The following is a 24,120-nucleotide window of genomic DNA, read 5'->3' as shown; positions in this document are numbered from 1 at the left end:
CTTCAAAGTATTTTAGCACATATTCTAGATCTATAGAATGGCAGATCACTGGACCAGCAGTTAAATAATCACAGCTAATGACATATCCAAGTTTCACGGTTCACTACCTCAATTTGCACCAACCGCCCCAAGCAAGTTGGCAAAATTGTCTTTATCAACAAAGAAAAATAAACCAACTACGCAATATCAATGCAGTGCAGTAGGCCCCTACAAGTATGATATACGTTATTTTTATGCTCAATTCAATTTCAATAGTATAGGTGTTGTTTTTTATATGAATCAAATGGGTGCAATGATTTGGTATGGTGGTCACTTAACTATGGAGTATGGAACACAATTATTGATGTATGATGAGTGTGTTAGTAAAATTGGCTCAGTCCAGCAACTCCCAGGAAATAAAGCAATATTAAATCTAAGTGAAATGTTCTTTTGCAATATGTGTATTTAAAGATTAAACTAACTGTATTGTTTACAATACATGTAATGAAGATTAAACTGAATGTATTTTTAACTATATATGGTACTTAACATTTTCAAACACAATCTTTATGGGAACACAATCTTTCTGGGAAAATATCATAAATATGAGACCTGTTCTCACAAAATGTGCAAAAAGTCACCATGTGACTTTCTTCTCATTTTGTGTGTCTCATATTCATATGGGCTGTCAATTGAAACCAAGCATTAAACTAAACATAGTATGGTAGTGGACTGGTCCGGTTACAAGTGGGAAGCAATTTTCAGCTTTGGATATAAAGTTATATAAACTCATTCACTTCATTCCTTAAAGTTCAGTCAAATTCACTTCATATGCCACAAATACTACAACAACATTTCTTCCTACTGTCTGTTCAATTAGCTTAGATTTTTGTATTGTTTAGATATTTGTAGGAGAGAAACGTTAACATTAAACTTATCATAATTTTTGCACTGAAAAATATGCATCCAGGACTCATATATTTCAATTATGAAAGCTTTATCATCAGATACTTTTCAGATGCTTCTACAACTAGAAAGCATTAATTTCTTTATGTAAATCTTTGTATTTTAAAAATAATTTCATTTCTTTATGTAAATCTTTGTATTTTAAAAATAATTCCATAAATATAAAAAATGATTGAAATATTTATGTTCAACTTACCTATATAGAGGGAAGTCATCTTTGGTTTGACATTTTCATCAATATATGTGATACCCAAAGTGTACAGAGGTGCTGCGCCTAGTCCGTGTAAAAACTGCGCAAAAACAAACACCCAGAAATAGTGCGATAAACTTGACCCTGAAGTCCCCAATTCGCATACGTCTGTGTCATTGCGATTCACATCGCATAGTTCAAAATCGGCGGATTGGAATTCGTAGAAAGGTGTCGTGTAATGAGGAAACTGAAATACCAGCGACCCTACTGAGAAGATCGAGGCACCGATACCTAACCAGTATGGTTTGTGGCTTCGTTCACCAAAGTATGTTACAAAGACAATAATAATCATTACAGAGAAATCGTATGAGCTGGATATGAATCCACTTCTCACACTAGGGAGTCCAAATCTTCGCTCCAATGTTGTGGTGACAACGTAAACAAGTCCGTTCACGGTCATTCCCTGAGTAATTGCAAAAAGGCACAAGAATACAAGAAATCCTGGCATGCGATTAAAACATTGGAGGCAACTCGGCCTGAAGCGCCCCCATCCACATTCCACCTCATCTTCATCTCCAAAACCTTCATCGTCACTTGCCTGCGTACTCACGACACCATACCCGTTTGTCTTTTCCTTGGCGTGTCCATTTTCGTGCAAGTTTCCATCTGCAACTACTGGTACTCCAGATAAAGTCGCAGGTGTATCTGAGCGAACGTTATTGCTGTTATTTAGTTCCATACTGTTGTTGGCGTGTCCGTTCCCATTCATCTTCCTTGATATGATAGTTACTGCTTTGAATATAATGACGCCTTGGTTATACCAAACAGCGACAAAATATGATGAAGAGGAGCTTGATAAAATCTTGCGGAAAGAAACACTCAAGTTCTCATGGTAACGTTGTCACAACAGTACACTCCACCCACCGCAATCACCAAAATACCTTGAAACAAGATCCTTTAATTGCATTAAGAGATATAATGGATGTGGTCAACCGCTTCCAAATTATATTAGAAGAAGTCCACGCTTATCGACTATACCCTTTTATAAATGTCTTTATAATGCTCCACAATCCACAAGTCTGCATACAAAGATGTCAAGATCCAATCAGCTGTCTCCAAATATTGCACAGGGTGAACAGAGCTTGTATCCTTAGCAGATAACTGATACTGTGAAGTGGACTCAACCAGCTAAGCTTATTGGCTTTGCCCAGGGTGAATGATGTCCTGTCGACCTTTTAGTAGTAATAGTAGTAGTAGTAGTGAGAAGGTATGCGTCATGAATGAAGTGCGCTAGATAGGTAGTAGGTCTTGTGATAGCAAACTCTGCAGTAGGTCTTCCTTTAGCTTGAACCAGGATGCATCAAGTTTACACAAACTCAGTGACACTATAAAATGCTACATGCAGGAGCTTCTAATCATTGATAATGACTTGCTGCTTGGTTGACTTGACTGCTTGGCTGCAGGCTTGTGTTTATACTGCCCTCGTTTGGTCACCTACTGAAAAAGTCCATGTTGTCTGTCATCAGTTTGTTGTGTTGGCTTGTCTTAAGTAAACCTGGATGAAAATGAAACAAGAGTTGAAAGAAGAGATGTTAAAATTATGCTTGGAATGTACTTTGACATTTTTAAGGGTTACAGAATTAAGGACTGAAATATATTCATAATGTGCTGTTCATTCCTGGAATACTTAAACAAGAAATAAGTTTCATCAAATTTGTCTTTAAAACATTTTTCACTTACATGTATGAGGAATGTGTACTTTTTATGTTGATGACCAATTTGCATACTTTGGTGGCCTAAAATATGGGACATATAACAGAAATACAATTAGTTCAAAGCAAGGCTCAAAAAATTGTTAGTTAAATGGTAACAGCTGACTTAGTATTCTGTCTAAAGGCTGCTCCTAACTAAAAAAATATTTTAAACTATAATTTCATTGAATATTAGTCCTTTTAAAACCTAAGAAAATCTTTAAAATTAAATTTCTTATTTATTTTAGCAACTTACAAGGAAAGCATATCAAAAAATGAACAGACAGGTTGTTTCTTCTATCTTGTCTACATTCCAATACACAAGGTTATTGCTGTGTAATTATTGATAGCACCCAAGGATCATATAATATTGTCTTTTTGCAAATTGCCGAAACTCAGACAAATTGTCACCATTCACATACAAACTTTAATATCTCGGGACATGTGCTTTTTAATATCCATGCTCACATATTTGTATGAAAGTTTCCAATGTCATATTTTACAATATTATTGTTTACAATCAGGGTGGTCTGACAATACAAAAAATGTTTTAAAATGTTTGATCCCAAAGTTCATTGAAACATCGATCCATATGTCAGCTTTATTAAACATTATACAAACTTACAAAGTCATGAAGGCAATATGTGTAGCCTATATGTAGCTGGCTGCAATAGCAGCATATGGTGAATGTGTGTAGGTGTATTTTGTGTGCTGGGTGTGTTATGCTAAATTGTATGTGGATATGCATATCAAATCAATCCATTCTTTAGTTTTAGAGCCATAATATTACTTACAAAACAAATTGTTTGGCAAAAATAGGCTCCCAACATTATTCTTGGTATCAGGTATGAAATTCCCAGGCAATATCAGCCCCCCTGTTTTACATAGTCAAGACTGATATTATAAATAGCTCTGCAAATATCTAGGTGACGACCTTGTCTGCTTGGTTGCATCATTTATGGATTGAATTGATGAGATATCTTGTTTGTTTGATGTGTCTCACTCGCACATTGTTCTCCAATCAATGCCCTATTGTCTATATACCTGTCTACTGAAGATACACAGTAAATGCCATTGCCAATAATTAGAATTTTCAAAAATGTTCTCATTGTAAATAATGTTTCATGTTCTCAGATGACAAAAAATTTGATATTTTCAGGCCTGAGTGCAGGATTTTTTTTTGAGGGGGGTGAAGGATTTTAAAATGTCAATTTTTCTTCCACTTTTGGATCTTTTTATTGGAATAAATGGCATTAGCGGTATCCTTTCAAATCTTCTTCCCTGGCATTTATGTATCTTCTAATCTGTCTACATTTTACAAAGCCCCAACAATTTTTGAAGGACATGAGATGGTCTCTTGTTGCAATCAGGTGGAAATAACCCCAAGAAAAACAACTTAATGTTAATGATTGCACTTTTGTTGCCCACTGTCTATTGGATTTACAATAAGATGTCTTTGTAAAGCACTTGTAACAACACTGCACCAGACTAAAAGATTTATAAAACGACTGTCCATTTTGAAATTTAAAAAAACACCTTTTGTCATACTGACATCAGGTATTTATGGCTTTAAAACCACACAATGTCACATAAAAGTGAAAAAATAAACACTTTTGTGCAGATTTACACACCAGTCTCAGCCAAAACTAGTGCTGCAAATTTGTTGAGAATCACAGAATTGTTGAGAATCACACAATTGATTCACCCAACAATTCTCCTATGAAATGCATCATTCGACTTCCAAGGGGACACTGGAAGTTAAATGGGCAAGTTTTTCGGTGGCGATTTTTTTTCATGCATTATACAAAGGTGGGGCAACTTTGTGCATGTGTGATAGCAAGCAAAGTTTTTTTGCTCACATAGTTGGCAAACAACTTCCAGGCCCCCTGGAAATCTAATGGTGCCTTCCTAACTTTGAGAGAATTAAGATTGATTCTCCTAAAATCAAACCCATTCTCCATGCAATCAATTATGACAGTGAATTAATTCTCACAAGTGATTCTTTATACCAGAAAAGTTTTTATATGAGAATAAATTTGATTCATGCATAGTGCAACTGAATAGCCCTGCTACAAAAATGTACTAGGTCCTTTAATTTAACCATATTTTCTGTGATAAAGAGGAAGAAAAGCTGTATCTATACCTACACAGACATTCCACACACTATTTTCATTCACATGAAATTTTTACTGTACTACATGTAGGGCTACTATTATGGAATTGAACCCCTCTTTGCCTTTCACCTACTTGATCAAATTCTTTCAGTGTTACCATAACAAAACATAGATCAGCAGTGCAGGGTAATTAACTGTCCATCATGTATCAACCACACTGCCAATTAACTCCAGGATTTACTCAATTCTATCATCTAATTATCTCATTAAAAGTGTGAAATCCGTTGCATTGATTGGCTAATTTACTAATTTGGATAGATGTTGATCAATGCTAGGCTAATCATGTAAATAGTAAGTTAATGCACTATGATGTGCATGTTTGTGGTGGGTGTGTGTGTTGGTGTTATTGGGTGGTGTGGGCTTGTAAACCCCAACGAATGGGGACATTTGCTGGTCTAAACCCCACCAAACGGGGACATCTGACAACTGGGGATGTTGTAAAGACTTCTCTCCCTGCACCCTCTTTGGCTAAAATGCCAAAAATGTCCCCATGCAGTTGTCAGGTGGTGTAGGACATGTACCCGATTGTAGGTTTTAGACAAGCGTCCCCAATTGAACCAAACAAATATCCCCACTTATGTCCAATTGGTGGGTTTTATGCTAGAATTAAGTGTCCCCTTTTGGTGGTTTTAGGCAAGTGTCCCCAATTAACACACTGTACAAGAGGGTGTGTGTGTTCATAGACTGTAAAAAGAATATTATTTTTGTTGCACACTTTACATGCACTGTCTATTTATTATGTGCTTGGTGAAATTCAACACGGAAAAGAGACGTGTATGTTTGTGAATAAAATGAATATGTACCGAAATTTACTAAAGAATATGCAACGGCAAATGGTGTTTGATTATTTGTATCAAAAATATTGATCATTTTGAAAGTAGTAGAAACACACACTCAACATACATTGTTCACACCATAAATAAATCTGTATACTCTCACACTGCAATACACATCTCCTGTAACCATGGTCCAAATATCCATTCATTTAATCAGCAGTGATTGGATCCACAATCGCATATAAAATGTCAATTTGCTGCATGAATGGAGCCACATCAGTGTGTGCAACCCACGGCGATGAGATACACACACGTACATCCACGTGTATACTGATGCACTATCAATACAAATATACAAAGCCTAGATGAGTTGCAGAAATATATTCCTCTTAAGATTCCTTATCACAAAAATATCTTTCTTTGCCTCAAGGAAGAGTATTGCTTCCATTTCAAATGTCACGGAGTCATAGGAAATACAACTGTAAGCAGTGAGAATCTTATTACAATTTAATTTTATCAAATTAATTTGGTAAAATTTGTCTGATCTTCTAAAGCAAACACCTATTTCAATAAAGTTTTTTAGATTCAATATTTGAATTTCCTAAAACAATTGATTACAATTTAGAAAAATAATTTGTTAAATTGGTGTCTGATCTTCTAAGAGCAACATCTACTTATTTCACTCAAGTTTCTCAGATTTAATATTTGAATTTCCTAAAACAATTTTTTCTCTACTAGTTAATTTGCTGTTAAATAATTTGCCGCTACTAATCACCTGAACAAATTTGAAAACTTACAAAAATATCGATCAAGATATTCAATAGTACAGTAGCTTGCCTATAGAAAATCCTCATAAAACGTAAATACCATCACACTGGTGGTACAAGTACTGTACAACTGCCAATATATGTAAGGTAAATCATTAAATACAAGATACATTATTAACATACCTGTTAATTAAAAGCACCTCAATCAATCAATGATTAATTCCAAAAGTAGTATAAGATAGGAAAAACATGCAGCTGAACTAACTCATATGACGTCCTCGGCGCAAATGTCTGCGTGCACGTAAAACGTAAGATTGCACATGCAACTCGCATGCTCAGTTATGCACTGACAGAACAACAATAGCTCCTATTATTATTGGCGGGTCACAATTGCAGTGAATAAATTTGTGCCTTTAGCTGTGAATTCATTCACAATTTTAGGTAAAAATAGGAAGTCAGCAGCTGGAAAATTAGCGAGAAATATAAAATAGCCACAAAGGCCACATCAAAAGAAAATTTTGTTATCTCATTTAGTAAAATGTATGTAGGAGTTTATGCCTTTATGGATAGATTGAGACATATCTTTCCAATTGGTCATTTTCACTCATTTTATTGTGAATTCCAATTACTGTCATTAGCACCCATGCGCTAAAATCAACTGCATAAAGGGATGCTTTATATTAAAACAAGGAAGTAAAAACTGGGAGTTTACACAAATGAAAAATTATCACACTTCTATGCAGGAAGGTTTAGATCATAATTTTATTGATACACAGAATTGAGATGTAGTAATTTAAAAGGGGACGCTCAGATAGTCCTCACTTAAACAATTCCACAGGGGTTGCTTATTCTAGGGAAGGGGTACTAATAAAATAAATAATAAGAAACCCTTGGCAAGTTTTGCATTTTTAGTAACTTGGATCCCATGCAGCAGTCTCTTCCCTTCTACCTTTTCTACATTGGAGGCTGTTGAGGTAATACAACAGATATTCCAACAATCAATCTTCAAGTAATAACCCCATCAATATCACAGTCAGGCCCGTACGCACGGGGGTACGGGGGTGCGAACTAGGCCTGGCATTTTCGGGTAATTTTGTACCGGGTACCCGCCCACGCAATTTTCGGGCGGGTAACCGAGTAACCAAATAAAAAAAAAAAAAAAAAAAAAAAATTTTTTTATTTATTTTTTAAGTTTTTATTTTTTCGGTTTTGTAGTGGCTCTGGACCTAGACCTAAATGCCAGGATCATTCATGGTTGACCTAAAAAAAAAAATAAAATAAAATAAAAAAAGATATTTTGTTATTTTTATTTTGTATTTGTATTTTTATTAATGATTTCAAAATGTATTGAATTTGAATGCATTTTGAAATCATTAATAGACTATGACATGAATACAAAATGTATCAATTTTGCATATTAAAAATAACAAAATATCTTGAATTTTTTTTTTTTTTTTTTTAATTTTTTACCCTATTTCGCCTAATTCGTTTTCAAATTGCATTTTACGTTTTTTCGCCATTTTTAATGATATTTTTTTTTTTTTTTTTTTTTTTTTTCGGGTACCGGGGAGGGTATTTCCTACCTGGGTAATGTAATCTCGGGCGGGTACCCGTTTACCCGACCGAAAATGCCAGCCTTAGTGCGAACGCACCTCCCCAAATTTGCAAAAGTATATTAAAAGTCCCAAAATTCCAGAATTTGCAAGCGTAGTGAGCAAAAAAATCGGGGTTTTCACACATTTTTGGTCAAAAAAGGTCAAAATTTGGGGGAGAAAGTCCACTTTACACAAAATCGCCCCCCCTTGGAAAAAAGTCCACTTTTTCAAAATCAGCACCCCAAAAAAAAAACAGGCCTGATCACAGTGCATCAATATAGAAGTATTTGAATGCATCTTTTACTCATTTCCTTCATCACTGTCAAGAAAAACATTATAAAATGACCTCCTTACAAAATCCAGATACCAAAAGGTATTTTTAAACTTGGCCTTTATAAAATTCCAATCCCTTTCTTCCTCAGCAGAATTAGAACACTAGTTCAAGGCCTGGGTAACAATTAACATTCTGATCTTTAAATTTAATCCTTGCTTTAATCCCTATTATTTCATTAATCTCAAAATCTGAAATCCTAAATGAACTTTTGTTTCCCCAATAATGGGGATGAATAGCTCCTTACATGAACTCAATCAAGTGCAACCTAACGTTCCCACCTTCGTCTGATTTCTTTCAATTAACTCATTAGATTTTTAATGCAAATAACTTGATTTCTATGTGTCACAGGTGCACAATCAAACTGTTAATTATGACTGTGATGCAATGTAATGACAAGTACTATGAATATGTTTTAATCGCATTTATAAGAATCAATATCAAATATCCACAAGCAATTTATTACTGAAATTCATTTTACAGAATTTCAGCTATTTTCATCCCAGGTTTTCATTGGAATCACAAATATTGCCCTGACCTAGTTTGATAAACAAGAAGTGGTTAGTTACTCAGTATATAGCACTAGGTTATACAGTTGCAGTTTATATAAGTCTTGTATTTTTCTATATATCAGAAACCAATCCATGAAGGAAGGAATATCTTGTCATGTTTATTTTAAACATTCTCAGCATTCAAGTGATATACTTTCAACTTTAGTCCTGGCCCTAAAAGTCCGGTCTTTTGGTACTGAAAATAAAAGACTTCTGGCCTGGGCCCACAAACAAAGAACCACACTATTTACACATAAAATGTATGCACATTTATATCAATTCCTTGATAGATTTTTAACTAAACACATACATTTTCATGTTGAAAATTTTTGTATTTATAAATAAGGGTAAAAAGGAATGTTGTTTGAGAATGAGTGCTGTCATTATTTCAAATTTATGCTCTTTTGCTGTGCCAATTTATTCTCTGTAACATCACCAGTCAAGCACTTAGAGCAGCATATGATTTAGCATTTCAACTCCCAATTCTCTATCACTTTCCTTTTCCTGTTTTCCATATACTCTTAACAATAATAACAATGTAGGTGACATTTCCAAACAACATTAACCATGACATTAGCCTAATTGGAAAATAATTGGCTGCATAATTGCCTAGTATGTTTGGTCAAGCACTATGTATTGGCCTCGAGACTTTACACCTGGATAATTAACAAGCCGGAAACCATGATACCACAACCATGACCAACAAAATGTTACTGGTTCATTTGCTTCATGGTTTACACGAAGAGGATGTAATGGGGTAGCAGTACTTTTGAGCTCTGTTGCGTTACTATCCAGAGAGGTTGCTTCGCCAGAGAGGTTGCTTCGCCTCGGCTGCACACGCTCGCTAAGTCCTCAACTTCGCCTTGGCTCCTTGTGCTTGCTAAGTCTGTGAGGGCACAGATCGATCCAATTTTACATCAAAGCTCATTCTGAACTTTGCAATCAATGTTAGATGAGTTGATAAAAATTTCCAAAAGGGGTTATGAAGTAGGAAAGATCTTGACATTTGGACTACTTTCAATGGAATTAAATTATGCTGAAGTGCAGCTGAACCTGTTCAGAAATGATTAGAAGGAAATGTATAATTTATGATTGTACAAAATTAATAATCTGTGAGAAACAATGTTACAAGATCAACAACAAATTAAAATCAGGAATATGATGTTGGAATCTTGTCCCCACTTTAATAGATTGAATGATAGGGTACATGAGACGAAATTGACAGGGTTGTGTTTTAATATTGAAGATTAATTGTTGGAATATCTGTTTTATTTCCCTTTAGATATTTGCATTAATTAATGTAAAGTGATTATGTCGCCACCTATTGAATAAAGTACAGTAGTTGACCTACTTAGTTGCCGAGGCAGGTAAATATGTCATTTTAAGTAGGCGCTTATTATTTTCCATGAAAATCAAACAGGACATTTAGGGTAAAAGTAAAATGGGACATTGCCATGCAATCAATGCTTATTATTTAGAGGTGAAATCAAAACTTGACTGCCGGTTGACTGCCGGTTGACCACCGGTTGCCATTGTTTAGAACAATAGAAACCAGACAGAACCAGCAGTCAACCGCCGGTCAAGTTTTGATTTCATCCCTTAAATAATATAACAGAAATTCAATCGTAAAACAAATATCAGTTATTGCAACTCATCAATGCACATATGATTTCCTTAATTTAGTTTACTTGCATTCACCGAAAAAGAGTCTAAATGAAAGGGCACTTAAACAGGTTTACAGTACACAAACTCCAGACAGGCACTAATTAGGGAAAGAGCACTAACTAGGTAAAATATGGTACTGGAAAATCTAAGGACAAGGCCATGTTGACACAAGAATCAAGAATCAATTTATCATGGATGGCTTGAATTTATTTAATTCTTTTTTATGTCAAGCATATCTAGGCATTAACAGATGTAATCTAGGAGATAACGCTGATGACACTTCGGCCAAGGACAAGTGACCTGGTGAAGGGGGTCACATGATAGATTTATAATCTATATGAGGTAAAGAAAGTGCAAAACAGTGTTGTTCCACATAGGACATTTTATAGTTCAAAGGATGATGTTTGATTAGCCAATTATTCAAGTTACAAACAATTGGTAAAAAGTGTTTTACATGTAAATAAGGTCTGGTGATGATGGTCATAAGAGAGCTATTGTAAAGGGCACTATTGCCTCAGTTTTCCCCTAAATCAGGCCTTCGTTTTTAAGGAGCTCAATTGCTCCAGAGATCCTACAGCTCTCCTTAACAGCATTATAGGAGTGTGATTTGTAGAGCCCTTAATATTTGAAATCCTGTGTTTTATGACAGGTTTTAAAAACACGAGCTCCTTATTAAGCTTCTCACAAAAATCAGGAGAGTAATTAACAAAGCTCAGAAATAAAGGTCTGCTAAATATGAATCTGAATTATTTTAGAAAATTGGTACAGCATGATGAATACGAAGTCTGTACGGTTACATGGTAATGTCCCATTATAAAATATGTAAGGTAATCCAGCTGTTGCTGGTACAGCATTATTTTTGCATAATTAGCAACAGAGATATGTGCAGCTGCATTTACCAATTAGAAATATTTTAACACACATTGGTATACCCTAGCACTGACTAGATCAATTAATTGCATTTACTTAGAAGCTTCTTATCTATATAATCTTTATCGTCACCCATCTGGAAAATTGGAGTCAGAAAATGGAAAGTTATCGGTCAGATCAGTAAATACTATTACACAAGTATCTGACTCACAATTGTAGCTATTGTCAATGTTTGTTGACATCACACACCTCAAAACAAAATGAATTCATTTTGTTATCAGTTTAATTTCATGAATTTGCTGCAGCAGGTGGATTACAATTGAAATTGTGACAGTGGACATGCCATCAGTGGTGTAGCTGGGGGAAATGGGGAAGCGCCCCTTTGTGGAATGTCCTTCTCTAACCCCTAACCCCTGCTGTTTGCTGGTCGTCATGATATCTTGGATTTTATGCCTTTATTTGCCCATTTTTGACCATTTCATCCAATCTACAGCTCTGGCCCTAAAAACCAACAACCACCTACCCTAACTCCAATTCTAATCCTGACCATGAAGCACAAGGTTCCCCTAATCCTAACTGGTTGAGCTAGAGATCATGCACTTGGTAATAATAATCACACACATTTTGTGAAAATGGATGCAGTGAAAATTGAAAGTTTTACAGTAATTAATTACTTTGAATATACCAAATGTTGCACATCATTGTGTTTGAAAAGTGTACATCATTACATGCCTATGTGCCATGATAAATTATGGACATCAGAACCTTCCGACAAATTAATTAGACTCAGTATTATCTCCAATGAAGTAAAGTGAATGCCAGGTGAAATCTTGTATTCAGCAGTCTTTTTCAAACAAAGATGGACGGAAATATAAGTAATCCTTTAACGATTTTTATTATTTAGTTCTTGAAAAGGAATGGCACAGACCAACTCATATAATTATAAATCCTGTTTTTCACTCATATACTTTATATCAATGGCTGGATTATTGGCAAGAATTTACAAGCTATAGTTGTGTTCACATTGTCGGATGTACGCCCGGCGGAACTTGGCCGGCGTAAGTTGCTGGGAGTAGCGGTAGGCATTGCCAGGAGTAGTGGCAGTGTGAACGATGGTCAGCGTAAGTTCCGCCAGGCGTACGTCCGACGATTTACTCCTGACAAAAGTCAGGAGTAGCAAGCTGGGTGTACCCTCCGCCAGGCGTAAGTTGCAATGTGAACGCTGCTACTCCTGACACCCGGTGTAAGTTTTACCTTTTGTTGGTCGGAACTAAGACATTACATATTGCGTGGTTGAAAACGATCACAGAAACAATGGAAGTGGTAGTCGATGTTTACACCGACCAGAAGTGAATGCTTGGTGGATCTGGTCGGCGTAGTGCTAGGAGTAGGCTAGGTGTGGACACGCGGTAGGAGTAGCGAAAATATTTGTGGAATTTTTATCAATGTTAGCGTAACTTTACGCCGGGTGTAACTCAAAATGTGAACACGACTTATATAACCATTTTCTGGTGCAGTTTTCCAGCAACATACAAAAAATACATCTTTGGTGGGAATTTTGAAGGTGATGCTATTGCTGCCGAAAACTGAAGTTCAGAGTTGAAAAATACTTCACAGATCATAAAGAAAGCATTCATTTCTGGAATGTTTTCCAAGCACAGGATAATCACAAGCAGACAGCAAGAAAAAAAAATTAAAATCCCAACAATTTGGACCAGTATTCCACTTATGAACAGGAACAAGCAGTCTAATGACCTCTACAAACTGATAGATGGGTTGCTTTCACTATTTGAATTCATTAATTTCTAATTAGGCTATCAAGTCCATCTCTGATTAAAAGCAATGCGAGTGCCATTTCAAATGGATAACCAGGGACAACGCCTGAAAGGGAAGCTGCAGTAATGAAGGGCGATTTATTTGGGTCATTTAAAATTGCTTTAATTTCTTTACATTGGTCTTTCTTTTATTTTGATCATAGTTGTGACAAACAAAATAAAGCAAAATGAGACTAATGTAAAAATCACTTTTTACACCTGTTACCATGGTTACAAGCCCATCAAAATTGTTACATTTTGATACAATCCCATTATTTCACCCTCTTGTTATCAAGTTAAAAGCAATTCATCACTTGATGAAATCATTAAAAAACAAAATAAATTGAGCACTTTTTAACCAGTAACTCAAAAATCAATATTTAAAGTGACACGAGACCCTGGTGTGAGACTCATTGCCCTTAATCATGTCAAATTGTCATTAGTCTTTTTTAAGTTTTCAAATCTTCATAAAATTCATTTTAATTACTTTCAACTTGAATTTGGAGCATCTCTTTAAATGTTAAGGCTACCTAATGCAAAGAAACAAAAGCATTATTCACTGATGTGCCGCCAACTTAAAAGCTACGGAAACGACTTTAATAATTGCAACCCAGAATGTTACGTGATGTACGTAAGTCACTCTTATATTTTGCACAAATTAATTATTAAACAGAAAATACATGCTGTCGGCATCATTGCACATGCAATCATTGAGATATCATCAACATGACAAGACATGATCAAGTCTAGAAATGATTTAGTTTTCATGCACTATAATCGTAATTAAAGATTAATTTTTGCACATCTAACAGGCAACAATATGCAGGAAAACTCCAGTAAAATTGATATAGTAAACATAGTTGTTAATAAACAAAAGCAAAACAAACCACAGACAAGAAAATATTTATTTTAAAAACTAGTTAGTTACATTAAACAAAAGCTTCATGTATAATTGGGAGGAACCAGGTGTCCAGGAAGAACCTGAACAGCCAGCAAAATGAAACAAAACAAAAACAAAGCAAAAAAGCCAAACAAACAAAATAAAGGGAAAAATTAACAAACATACAGGGAAACAACCAGAAAGCTACCCTGTTCCGAGTTGCCCGTTTAAAGCGATATCAGCTTTTGTAGTAACCACACACCTTGTAAACTAATATCTCTAACTAAATGTGACATGTGGGTGAATGGTGCTGGTTTTCATGGTTTACTATCATTGTCCCATACCCACATACATAGCCCTGGGCTTCAAACGTGTAGGATCAACGACAACACACCGGAACTCTTGTATCAAAAACCTCCGCATTTGAATGTTAGCAAATTATAGCACAGATTCCTGAAGAAATAAGTTAATTTGGTTGTCCTGATCAGCTCACACAATAGGAATGGGTTATTGGTTGCTTGTTCAAATGTAACCACACTTTGATACTACATAGTGATATTGACCTGAACTTGTCAGACATCCTTTCAAAGTTGCCAACATTATTTTAATCTATAAGCTTTACCCTGCAGAACTTATGCTATTCCAAAAGCTGCGCTTATCCTCAAATCTTAAAGTAGTCATTCATAGTTTTAGGCTTAGGGTTATGGGCTACATATGCTTATTATAAACCAGGGTCGGTAGTGGGGAGGGTGGGAGCTCAGCCCACACACTAATTTGGGTAAGGGGGCTCTAATACCCTTCAGCACTCTCCCACCAATAATACTAAATAAATTTGTGTTAAAATAAATAAGCAAATAAGAAAAATAATGCAGAGAAAAATTACCCTCAAGTCTGGACTAGAACTAACCCCCCCCCCTCTTCACAAACTGTGATTGCTGGAATATCTTGGATCATCATAGGTATCAGAGTACAGCACATAGCCAGTTACCAAATTTCCAAGAATTTCAGTGCAAAACTATTTTTAACCCCTACCTGGGTCAGGCTCTTGCAAGCCTTTAACACCTGATCCTACAAAATTAAAAACAATATCAAAATCTCCAAACAATCAACACAGCAGCAATGAAGCTGATTACATAATTTCCCAAGTAGCTCACACAATCAATTACACCAAGTACGAGTGAATTTGCATGTACTCCAATCTATTGTCTTTAAATCAAACAGGTAGAAATCAGGAATCTTACTAATTAGTTTGGTTTGTAATGCCCAGGATGTGTTGAATTGAAGCTACTGTATATCACATAGATCTTCAAACACATCTTATCTTTCCCTATTACCTTCATGTCAGTTTCCTGTCCACTGCTAGATTTCCAAAAATGAGGGGGCTGCAGACAGGTGGGGAGGGGCTGTGTGGGGCAAGCAACAGTATCATAGAGGAAGAATTTGGACCCTATCCACGGACACCTGTAAATTGGGGTTAGGGTTCAATTTAGGGCTACGACTGACTGAGATCAGTGATAGCTCAAGCCCCATGCACCTTTCTGATTAGGGTTAATAAGCCATTGTAAGGTCACTGTCCCACCCCTGTGAGCATCTGAAGCCATTTTGGGACCAACTTAGATCATATTAATCAGAGTGCCAGCAGCACAGAGCCTGTGCTATAACACATTGTATAGACCTATGTGTAGTGAATTATTCTGTAGAATTTTTGCTGAAAATGCATTGGTCTAAATTATTTAGTCTATCGCCTACATGTAGCAACCTAGTATCTTCAAAGTCTACACCTATATCTCTCTTATTCCCTACACATATCTCCTGGTGGGCCAGACAACCATACAAATAAACTTCTCCTATCCCTGTTCTATAACAACTAGGCCAAGACCAACTCCCGGTGGGTTCAGTTTGTATTTAAAGGTAGGACGTATGACCGTTCCAGGATTTGAAAATGACCCCTATTTCACGGGGAATCGAGGACATTTGCAGCAATTTTACCCACTAGTTTGCGCGAAATCAAGGAAAACTTGCCCTCAAATACCTCCCCTATTTTTATCATTTTGAGGACGCATTTTCATTTCACCCCCCTTATCACGAGGAATCGAGGAAATTGTTTCGAAATAAATACCTCTATTTTTACCATTTAAGGACGCTTTTGAATTTTTACCCCTATTTCACGGGGAAATGAGGACAATAACGAAAACTGTAGCGGTAAAACACGGACGAAAGTCCTAAAAATATACCCTATTTTTCATTTCAAGGACAATTTTGCTCCAAAACACCCCTAATTTGGACAATCGCGAACAATTTTGTCCTCAAAATTCCGCGGACATTTCTTCAAAAGTACCCCTAATTGGAACCATCATGCGTACACATTGTCAGTGAAGACTGAACCCACCGGGGACCAACTTCTCTGATCATGCTGATGAGATGTCAGTTTTACAAGTTTCATCACATGTCTCTGCCCCTTTAATTTTCCTGTGCTAATGGTTCTAGACAAGTTCTGGTGTTAATCTGACCTGATCACGAGGACACCCCTACCCAAAATACTGCACTTCTCCCTACCACTGATGAGCAGTGGGAATGACAGCTAGTGTCAGACTCAATGAAATAAGTCCACAAAATCCATGATTTGATTGTCCCCTATCCAATTTCATTAACTTCAATAATTGACTAAAGAAAGACTTTCTCCAGTTTTATAAGTTCAACCATATACAATCATAAATTCTCAGTATAAAAAATTGAATAACATTCCTTTATCAAAATTGACTTATTTACAGTTGAGCTATAAATATACACATAAATTGGAATGTAAACCTCTGAACTACAAATTTTGTACAAGTTTGCATGAAGTCTGGTGATAAACAATGACTCCTTTTCAGAACAAATAAAATTCCTATTCATACTTTCACCTCTTTCTCTTTGCAAGTGTCATGCTATGCAATTTTTCAAGGAAAAAATATGGATTTTGTTATGTGGTTTAAAAATCATAAATCATATCACTATGAAATACTTTGTTTTCAGCCTTGTCCAGATCAGCTTTATGGAATGGTATTAAGTTTGATACTAAACCAATTTAGTCCTGATTTATTTGTCTGATTAGTGAAAAAGTGTAATGATCATATAAACTTTTACTTACTTTCTTTGCAGTCTTGTTGAGCGATATTGAATCAGCTTTACAGAGTGGTTTTTACAGTACTGGTACTAAATAAGTAGAAGAATGAGTTATATGTGTATTTATTTTATTGTACTAAACCATTTTTGTCCTGATTAATCTGAATAGGTCAAGTACATATAAATAAATCACATCTTGTTTACATGCCTCATTTCCTACTCCTCTTTCCTGATTGGATAAATCACACCATATTTAGGTAAATTGATACCAACTTACTACAGATACCATGGATACCATTCATATTTAGAAATAAATAAATAATCAAGGCTTCTATTTTGTCAAAGGAAATTCTCATGGTCATTGGCAGCAGTGACTAAGGCAAGCAAATCAAAATAATTATGAGGTAGTCATGCAAAGCTTCTATTTGTACTTTTTTTAAATACTTCTAAATATTTCATACCTGAAGTTCATTACACATTGTCCAAATGAAGCACAAGGGCTTCATAAAAGTAACATATTTTTTTCGACCTAATTAGTGCCCGCACTTAGCGTAGCATAGTTACTTGGGGTGGTATTAAAAAGATGAAACGCAAGGCAAAATTAATATGTTGCATACAGAAATTGCACCATCTGGACTGGGTGAGAATACGGAAGTTCAGAGAAAGTATGTTGGATAAAAAGATATCATAAAACAGTTTACATATTTCATATGCCAGATGGGAATATTTGTGCACATTAAATATTGTGGATATTTAATGACTGGCAACAAAGAACTGAACAATTTTACTCAATGGAAAATTGGAATTTAATTTAGGCCTATTGGAAATTTATATATAAATTCTAAAAAAAAAAGTTTTTGTAAATGATGCAACAATGCTTTTTCTGTTCCAGTTATTGCGAAGGTTCCATGCCATACAAACGTATTAACGGCGATGTATTTATTCCAACACCTGACTTCAGCCTGGTCAAGTTTAGTTTAAGCAGAAGAATTAGGACCAATGCTAAAAAGATTAGGGTTAGGTTAATGGTGTTATGGTGTGGAGTCAGGTGGACGGCTAACAGACAATAGAAAGATCATGGATAGACTGATTCTCAAGAACAAAATTGGATAAAAATGATTGATATCAAAACAAACAAAAAATCTACCTCTTCCAAAATTCCCTACAAACTTGAGATGTTTTTACAGTGTCTAGAATCATTGTGAAGCATGAATGTCATTGTGGATGTCTTCATACTCTGATCATGACCTCAAATCACATAATTTGTTTTTGAAAGCCAACAACAAAGCATCACAATTCTATATCTGATTTCCATGAACAATGCTAGCTTGAGGGAAGTTGAACTCAAAAATAAAAGTTTATCTTCCCTAGACAGCAAAGCAATCTGCCCCACTAGCCGGCTTGATATATGTACAAAAGGCAGAGAACCAAGAAAACTTGGTGATCAAAACATACAGACTTTATGTAGAAAAACAAGCAAAGTAAAAGTAGGTAAGCTTACACTTGTGAACTACAAAAGGCGTTTTCTGAGCTTGCGGATTTAAAAAGACGAGGACTTTAAAGTAAAAGTTGGTGAGGAAAGGGAAATAGTTTTACTGATCAGAATCTGGTTTCAAAAACGCATCAAGCGACCAAACAAAATGATAATCCTATCGTACTATGCATGAATCCAGTTACCAAGTCCAGTAGACTAAATCTGATATTATAGCTGGAAAACCCAATGCTACAATGTTCAGATAATAATTTTTATGTTTAAACTAGCACTCTAATAAGAACTCAAAACTCCAAAACAGGTAACTCACTACTTTTCTATCCCTATGGGAATCGATTGCAGAGCTGAAACTTTGTGTCTGTATTGTGTTGTTGCATCTGGTTGAGCATGAGATTTGAGTGTGACATCATAAAAGGATGGTGTTAACCTGAATCATGCTTCAATTTGTCACACAATTGTTTGGACAGTCCTCTGAATATTTAAAATTTCATGTGAAGAAATCTTTGACAAAAGTATTATGAGAACATTGCCTTATGCAAATAAAACTGTCAAGTTTATGAAATAACAATATTTTAACACTTGTAGACAATAAGTTGACATCGGCCTACTTCTCCAGTTTGCATGGATGAATCATGAAATTGAATTCCTACATAAGGTGGCAACAATTTGTGATATGAGATTTCCAGCGCTGATTTTTGGCTCTGTCTTGTGAACGTGAGCAGTGGTGTGTGCAAAGGGGTCGTACCGCCACACACTTTTGCTGGAAGTCTGGGAAAATTTGGGGAAGCGAGCCAAAAATTTTGAACAGTCTGGGGAATTGAGACCCCCCCCCACTTGTGAAAACCTGCGGATGCCACTGCTCATGAGCTTGATTTGGGACCATGGTTATCCCATCCTCTTTGTCATCCTACTCCTCCTCTTACACTTTAATCATCTTCATCATTTCCATCATCAGCTGCATCTTCAAAATCAGGATATATGCTGATCAAACACACCTGTACTAGTTTACCTGTAGACACCTGTTATTTACTCTCACATATTCCTTCAATGACTATCACTATCAGCCATATCCCTTACAATATTTGCCAATGATCTGAACATCCTTTATAGAACCCATAGCCTCCCACAAAAGACATCCTGGTGTTATAAAAGCCTCAATGTAAATAAATAATAAGGATCACTTTCACTACCAAAGAGGCTGATCTAAATACAAATTCAAAAGGTATTGATGTTGCTCAAACCATGATGTATTTCACCCGGGTATTTCATTTGTAAAAAGGAAAAGTAAAACCATGTTATTATGGGCTTTCAGTTTCTATTACATACCTATTCTTTAATCATCCCCTTCCCATTATATGCTAGAGGGGGCTCACTGCTTGCAGCAACTGGTACACTCAGCTGGGTCTTATTTGAATTATTTCTGGTGTCTTTTACATGTATGTATTCCAGCAATGAGGGTCTAGTCCCCACTTACACTTTTGTTTAAAACTTAACCATAACCATGGTAATGCTATATAATCTTACAAAGAAAACCACTACGCGTGCATGCATTCCATGTGATGCGATGACGCAATCACACTAAGTCATATTATGCTCACAGAATCGCTGGCCAGGCCAGCCCAACTCCTGTGGCATGAGGTCGGTGATTGTGTGCTTGCCACCCAAGGGGTCCCAGGGTTGATTCCTGGGGGTGCCAAGTGAAATATTTGTTCATCTTCTCTTCTTTTTCGTTATTTGGTTCCTTCTCTGCTTTCCGATAGCAAAAAATCAGGGTCAATGTGAGACTCATAAATGTATTATTAAGGTTAGCAACTATTTTAAACTTTTGCGATCTGGTAGTTTACAACATCTTGTGAATGGTAGTGAGCTTTGGCAAAAATTGCATTGATCATTTCATAGTGAGCGTGTGTAGGTGTCAGTTCAAATATCACAGATATACTTTTGTAGGTTCTGTGGTTCTTGAGGTATATAGAAGGAGGCTGAAACAACAACACTTTTTGCAAGACATAAATAACTCATTAACAACAATAAATCAAGCAAGTTTTCAAAGTATATGATTTGTAGAATGAACTTTTGCAAAACATCACTGTGTTATTTTTCAATAATATATTATTTAGATATTAATGAAAATCAATTTTTTTTGGCTGCTTTGATCAACAATACCGAGAGTCAACCCTAAAATGAATATATTGTATACGGTGTATGTACAATACCTAAAAATACATGTAGAAACATAATGATAAAATGCAATGGTGTACTCAATAAAATGTATGGGGCAATCTCTGAAATACCAGTTACCATATTCTTTTTGAAATTGGTAATCCAAATGCTTACTGCTCTAATCTTCTAATCCTTATCCTCAAATTAAGCATACTTCATTACACTAATCTTAAGCCATCCCTGTAACCACTATGGTTAGGCAATGACTCTAAAATTTACCGGAACTTATCCTCTGGATCAAAACTGATTTCATCGAAATGTTGAAACTGCGGTCAAATTAAAACCACCCTTTATGAATTGTCCAACCAAATGAGATTAGATTGGGATCATTAACCATGAAAAATTAACGAGGAAATTTCATTTGAACAGTGTTTTGAAATTCCTACTTCAATTGAAAGCTGTCAAGTTCAAGAATGCCAATGGCTCATTATGACTTTATTATGAACAAAAGGGGGCATAAGAAGAGCCCTATTCATTTTACAACAAAAAGACATTAAAAAAAATCAGGACACAGTTCTTTAAGGGGGTACTACACCCCTGCCCAATTTTGGGCCTATTTTTGCATTTTTCTCAAAAATTTAAGTGCATTGGTGACAAGTAAGATATGTATATTATAGAGGCAAGGACTACAACTACTGCACTGGAAATTTTATTTCAGCACAGACAACAGTTATGGAGTTACAGCCAAAAATGAGGGAAAACCGATATTTGATCAATAAATCAATAACTACTTGCCTTGAGTAGCTGAATTTCCAGTGCAGTCGTTGTAGTCCTTGCCCCTATAAAATACGTATCTTACTTGTCACCAATGCGCTATAATTTGCAAAAATAGGCCAGGGGTGTAGTACCCCCTTAACTTCAATATGCTTCTACACTCATAGAATGACCTTTTGAATTCATTGGGTACAAAAATCATACTATCCAACTTTGCAGTCTTTGGTCTTTGTCCATTTTTGCACTAATTGGCCATTGATTAGGGAACACATTCCATTAGCGTCATCTTTGAGTGATTAACCGTAACTAAAATGTTTGTTATAAATTTATAATGAGCATGATACACAAAATAAATGGCTGAAATTAGAAACTGTAAACATATGAAATTCTTTGGTGACTTTATACCACTTACTAATTCAATGGAGGAAAAAGAAAATCCTCACCCCTGATTTCAAATTGTCATCATATCAATAGACCTTCCCCCATTAGGAGTTTCAGCCAGGTCCATAACCAGGGGGGCTTAACCCCCCCCATCCCCAAATGCCGCGAAAGTCCCCTTTTGTGACCCCAAAAGTCCCATTTGCGAGCGTAGCAAGGTCCAAATTTTTTTTTAAAGGTCCACTTTTTCAAAATCAGTCCCCCCCCAAATAAATCCTGGTTACGGGCCTGGTTCCAGCTTCCTCAGAAATGAGCTACCAGTTTATGTGAAGGATATTTTCTAGTTCTGCAAGACACATAAACCCTGCATAAACATACTGGAACTCCATATAAATGCTGGCGACACCTGGAAGTATGCATAATTTTGTATGCAGGCAAGTCCATTTTAACTAAAGCATGCATAGTTTGAAGCACCTGATCCTATTTAAAGCCACAATACAATCATGATTTAATGAACTGCTTTACTCAACCAAACATCCCATGCAAAATCCACCACAACGTTGCATTTAAATTTAAATCAGCAAAGGGTTTATACAGTAGTGTAAGCTGATTATTTATTACCTGCACTCAAAAGAATGAATTTCAATGCTGAAATAAAAATCTATTCTAAATTTTCAAATATGTTGCTCAATACTGATTATTTTAGTTTTCATTGGTATTTAGGTCAAATGTAGGTCACTGTAGATCTAATCTATGGTACATAAAGTCAGCAAAGGAATATTTCCCCCATTTGACCATAAATGTTCCTGAAAGTAACTTGCAATTCAAAGAGTATCCAACATGAACAAGTCAAAATAAATAAATCAGAATTAATATTTTTTGGTAAAAGGAAGGGAACACACTGAATCACTCTAGAATACTCCTGAAATACCCATTAGTCATACTTCATTTGAGTGGAAATCCTATGTGCCCTTGAAATTGTTTCTACATATCCAAAATCCATCATATCTGTCATTCAATGTCAGAATACAATTGGACCAATAAGTTCAGAAGTTTCATGTGGGTGCCTAAAATGAAATAATATACAAATCTGTATTTTACAGACAATTATTATTTTTCTTCATCTGTAAATGGAACAATTTGTTCTTGAAGATGCACCTGACCTATAAGTGGTCCATGACTGTTCTAGAGATCATCAACATCACAAAAGACGATGATAAATGAATGCTAATTGCATCATTAGCCTGAACCCACTACACCTTGGAATCGTACTTCATTGTAACACCTTCGAATGGTATTCAATTGTTCCCCGAACAATGTTGGTCAGAATTTGTCATTTTGTTAAAATCTGTCAAAACTTCTTTTGTTAATTACTCAAGAGTTTATCATTAACAAAATTCAATCAAAACAACTCAATTCACCACCACTAGGTTGAACACACTATTTACAAAAGTGCAATTGGAGTTTCCTAAAGAATTCAACACCTGATTTTAATGACATAACATGATAACATTATTATCTCTTTTTGAAAAGACATTAAAGAATAGTGTTGAGGCGATAATGACATTTGTGCTAATTCCACTTAATTCCAGTTAAAAAGGGGGGTTTAAACTGTACCTATCAATCATATGAATAGATAATGAACAAAGTACAAACAGGTTCATTCCAATTCATACTTCCATAACTTTAAAAAGAATCTCAACTTTTGCATGGGGATAATTATTACACTTCACTAACAGTCCATGAGTCTCCGCAGGGGCAGTAAAAATCACTGATGTGGATGAGCAGGAAACATTTTGTCTATTTCTGAAATCAAATTTATATTTTTATTCCATTTTCTAGACATCATGACTGTGTTGAAGTGTAATTTATCCATTCTCTTTTATGCTGATCTCCACCAAA

General features: G+C 35.6%; 1 protein-coding gene across 6 annotated transcripts in view; it reads right to left on the bottom strand.

Moving 5' to 3' along the window:
* Positions 1–24,120, bottom strand: part of LOC140151380 (solute carrier organic anion transporter family member 4A1-like) — a 93,838-nt gene that overhangs the window by 34,456 nt on the left and 35,262 nt on the right. For 5 of the 6 annotated variants that reach the window (XM_072173693.1, XM_072173694.1, XM_072173696.1 and 2 more), the window contains one exon: positions 1,142–2,690. In XM_072173693.1, the coding sequence (XP_072029794.1) occupies positions 1,142–1,904 (763 nt within the window). In that variant the 5' untranslated portion in view covers positions 1,905–2,690. Of the gene's footprint in view, positions 1–1,141; positions 2,691–6,786; positions 6,863–24,120 lie in introns of those variants that run through there. The other variant, XM_072173697.1, reaches the window with a different exon arrangement.

The sequence above is a fragment of the Amphiura filiformis genome, chromosome 4 (genome assembly GCF_039555335.1).
Source record: "Amphiura filiformis chromosome 4, Afil_fr2py, whole genome shotgun sequence".
NCBI classification, from domain to species: domain Eukaryota; kingdom Metazoa; phylum Echinodermata; class Ophiuroidea; order Amphilepidida; family Amphiuridae; genus Amphiura; species Amphiura filiformis.
The sequence above is the reverse complement of the archived record's forward strand: the minus strand, read 5'-3'. Positions and strand labels throughout refer to the sequence as shown.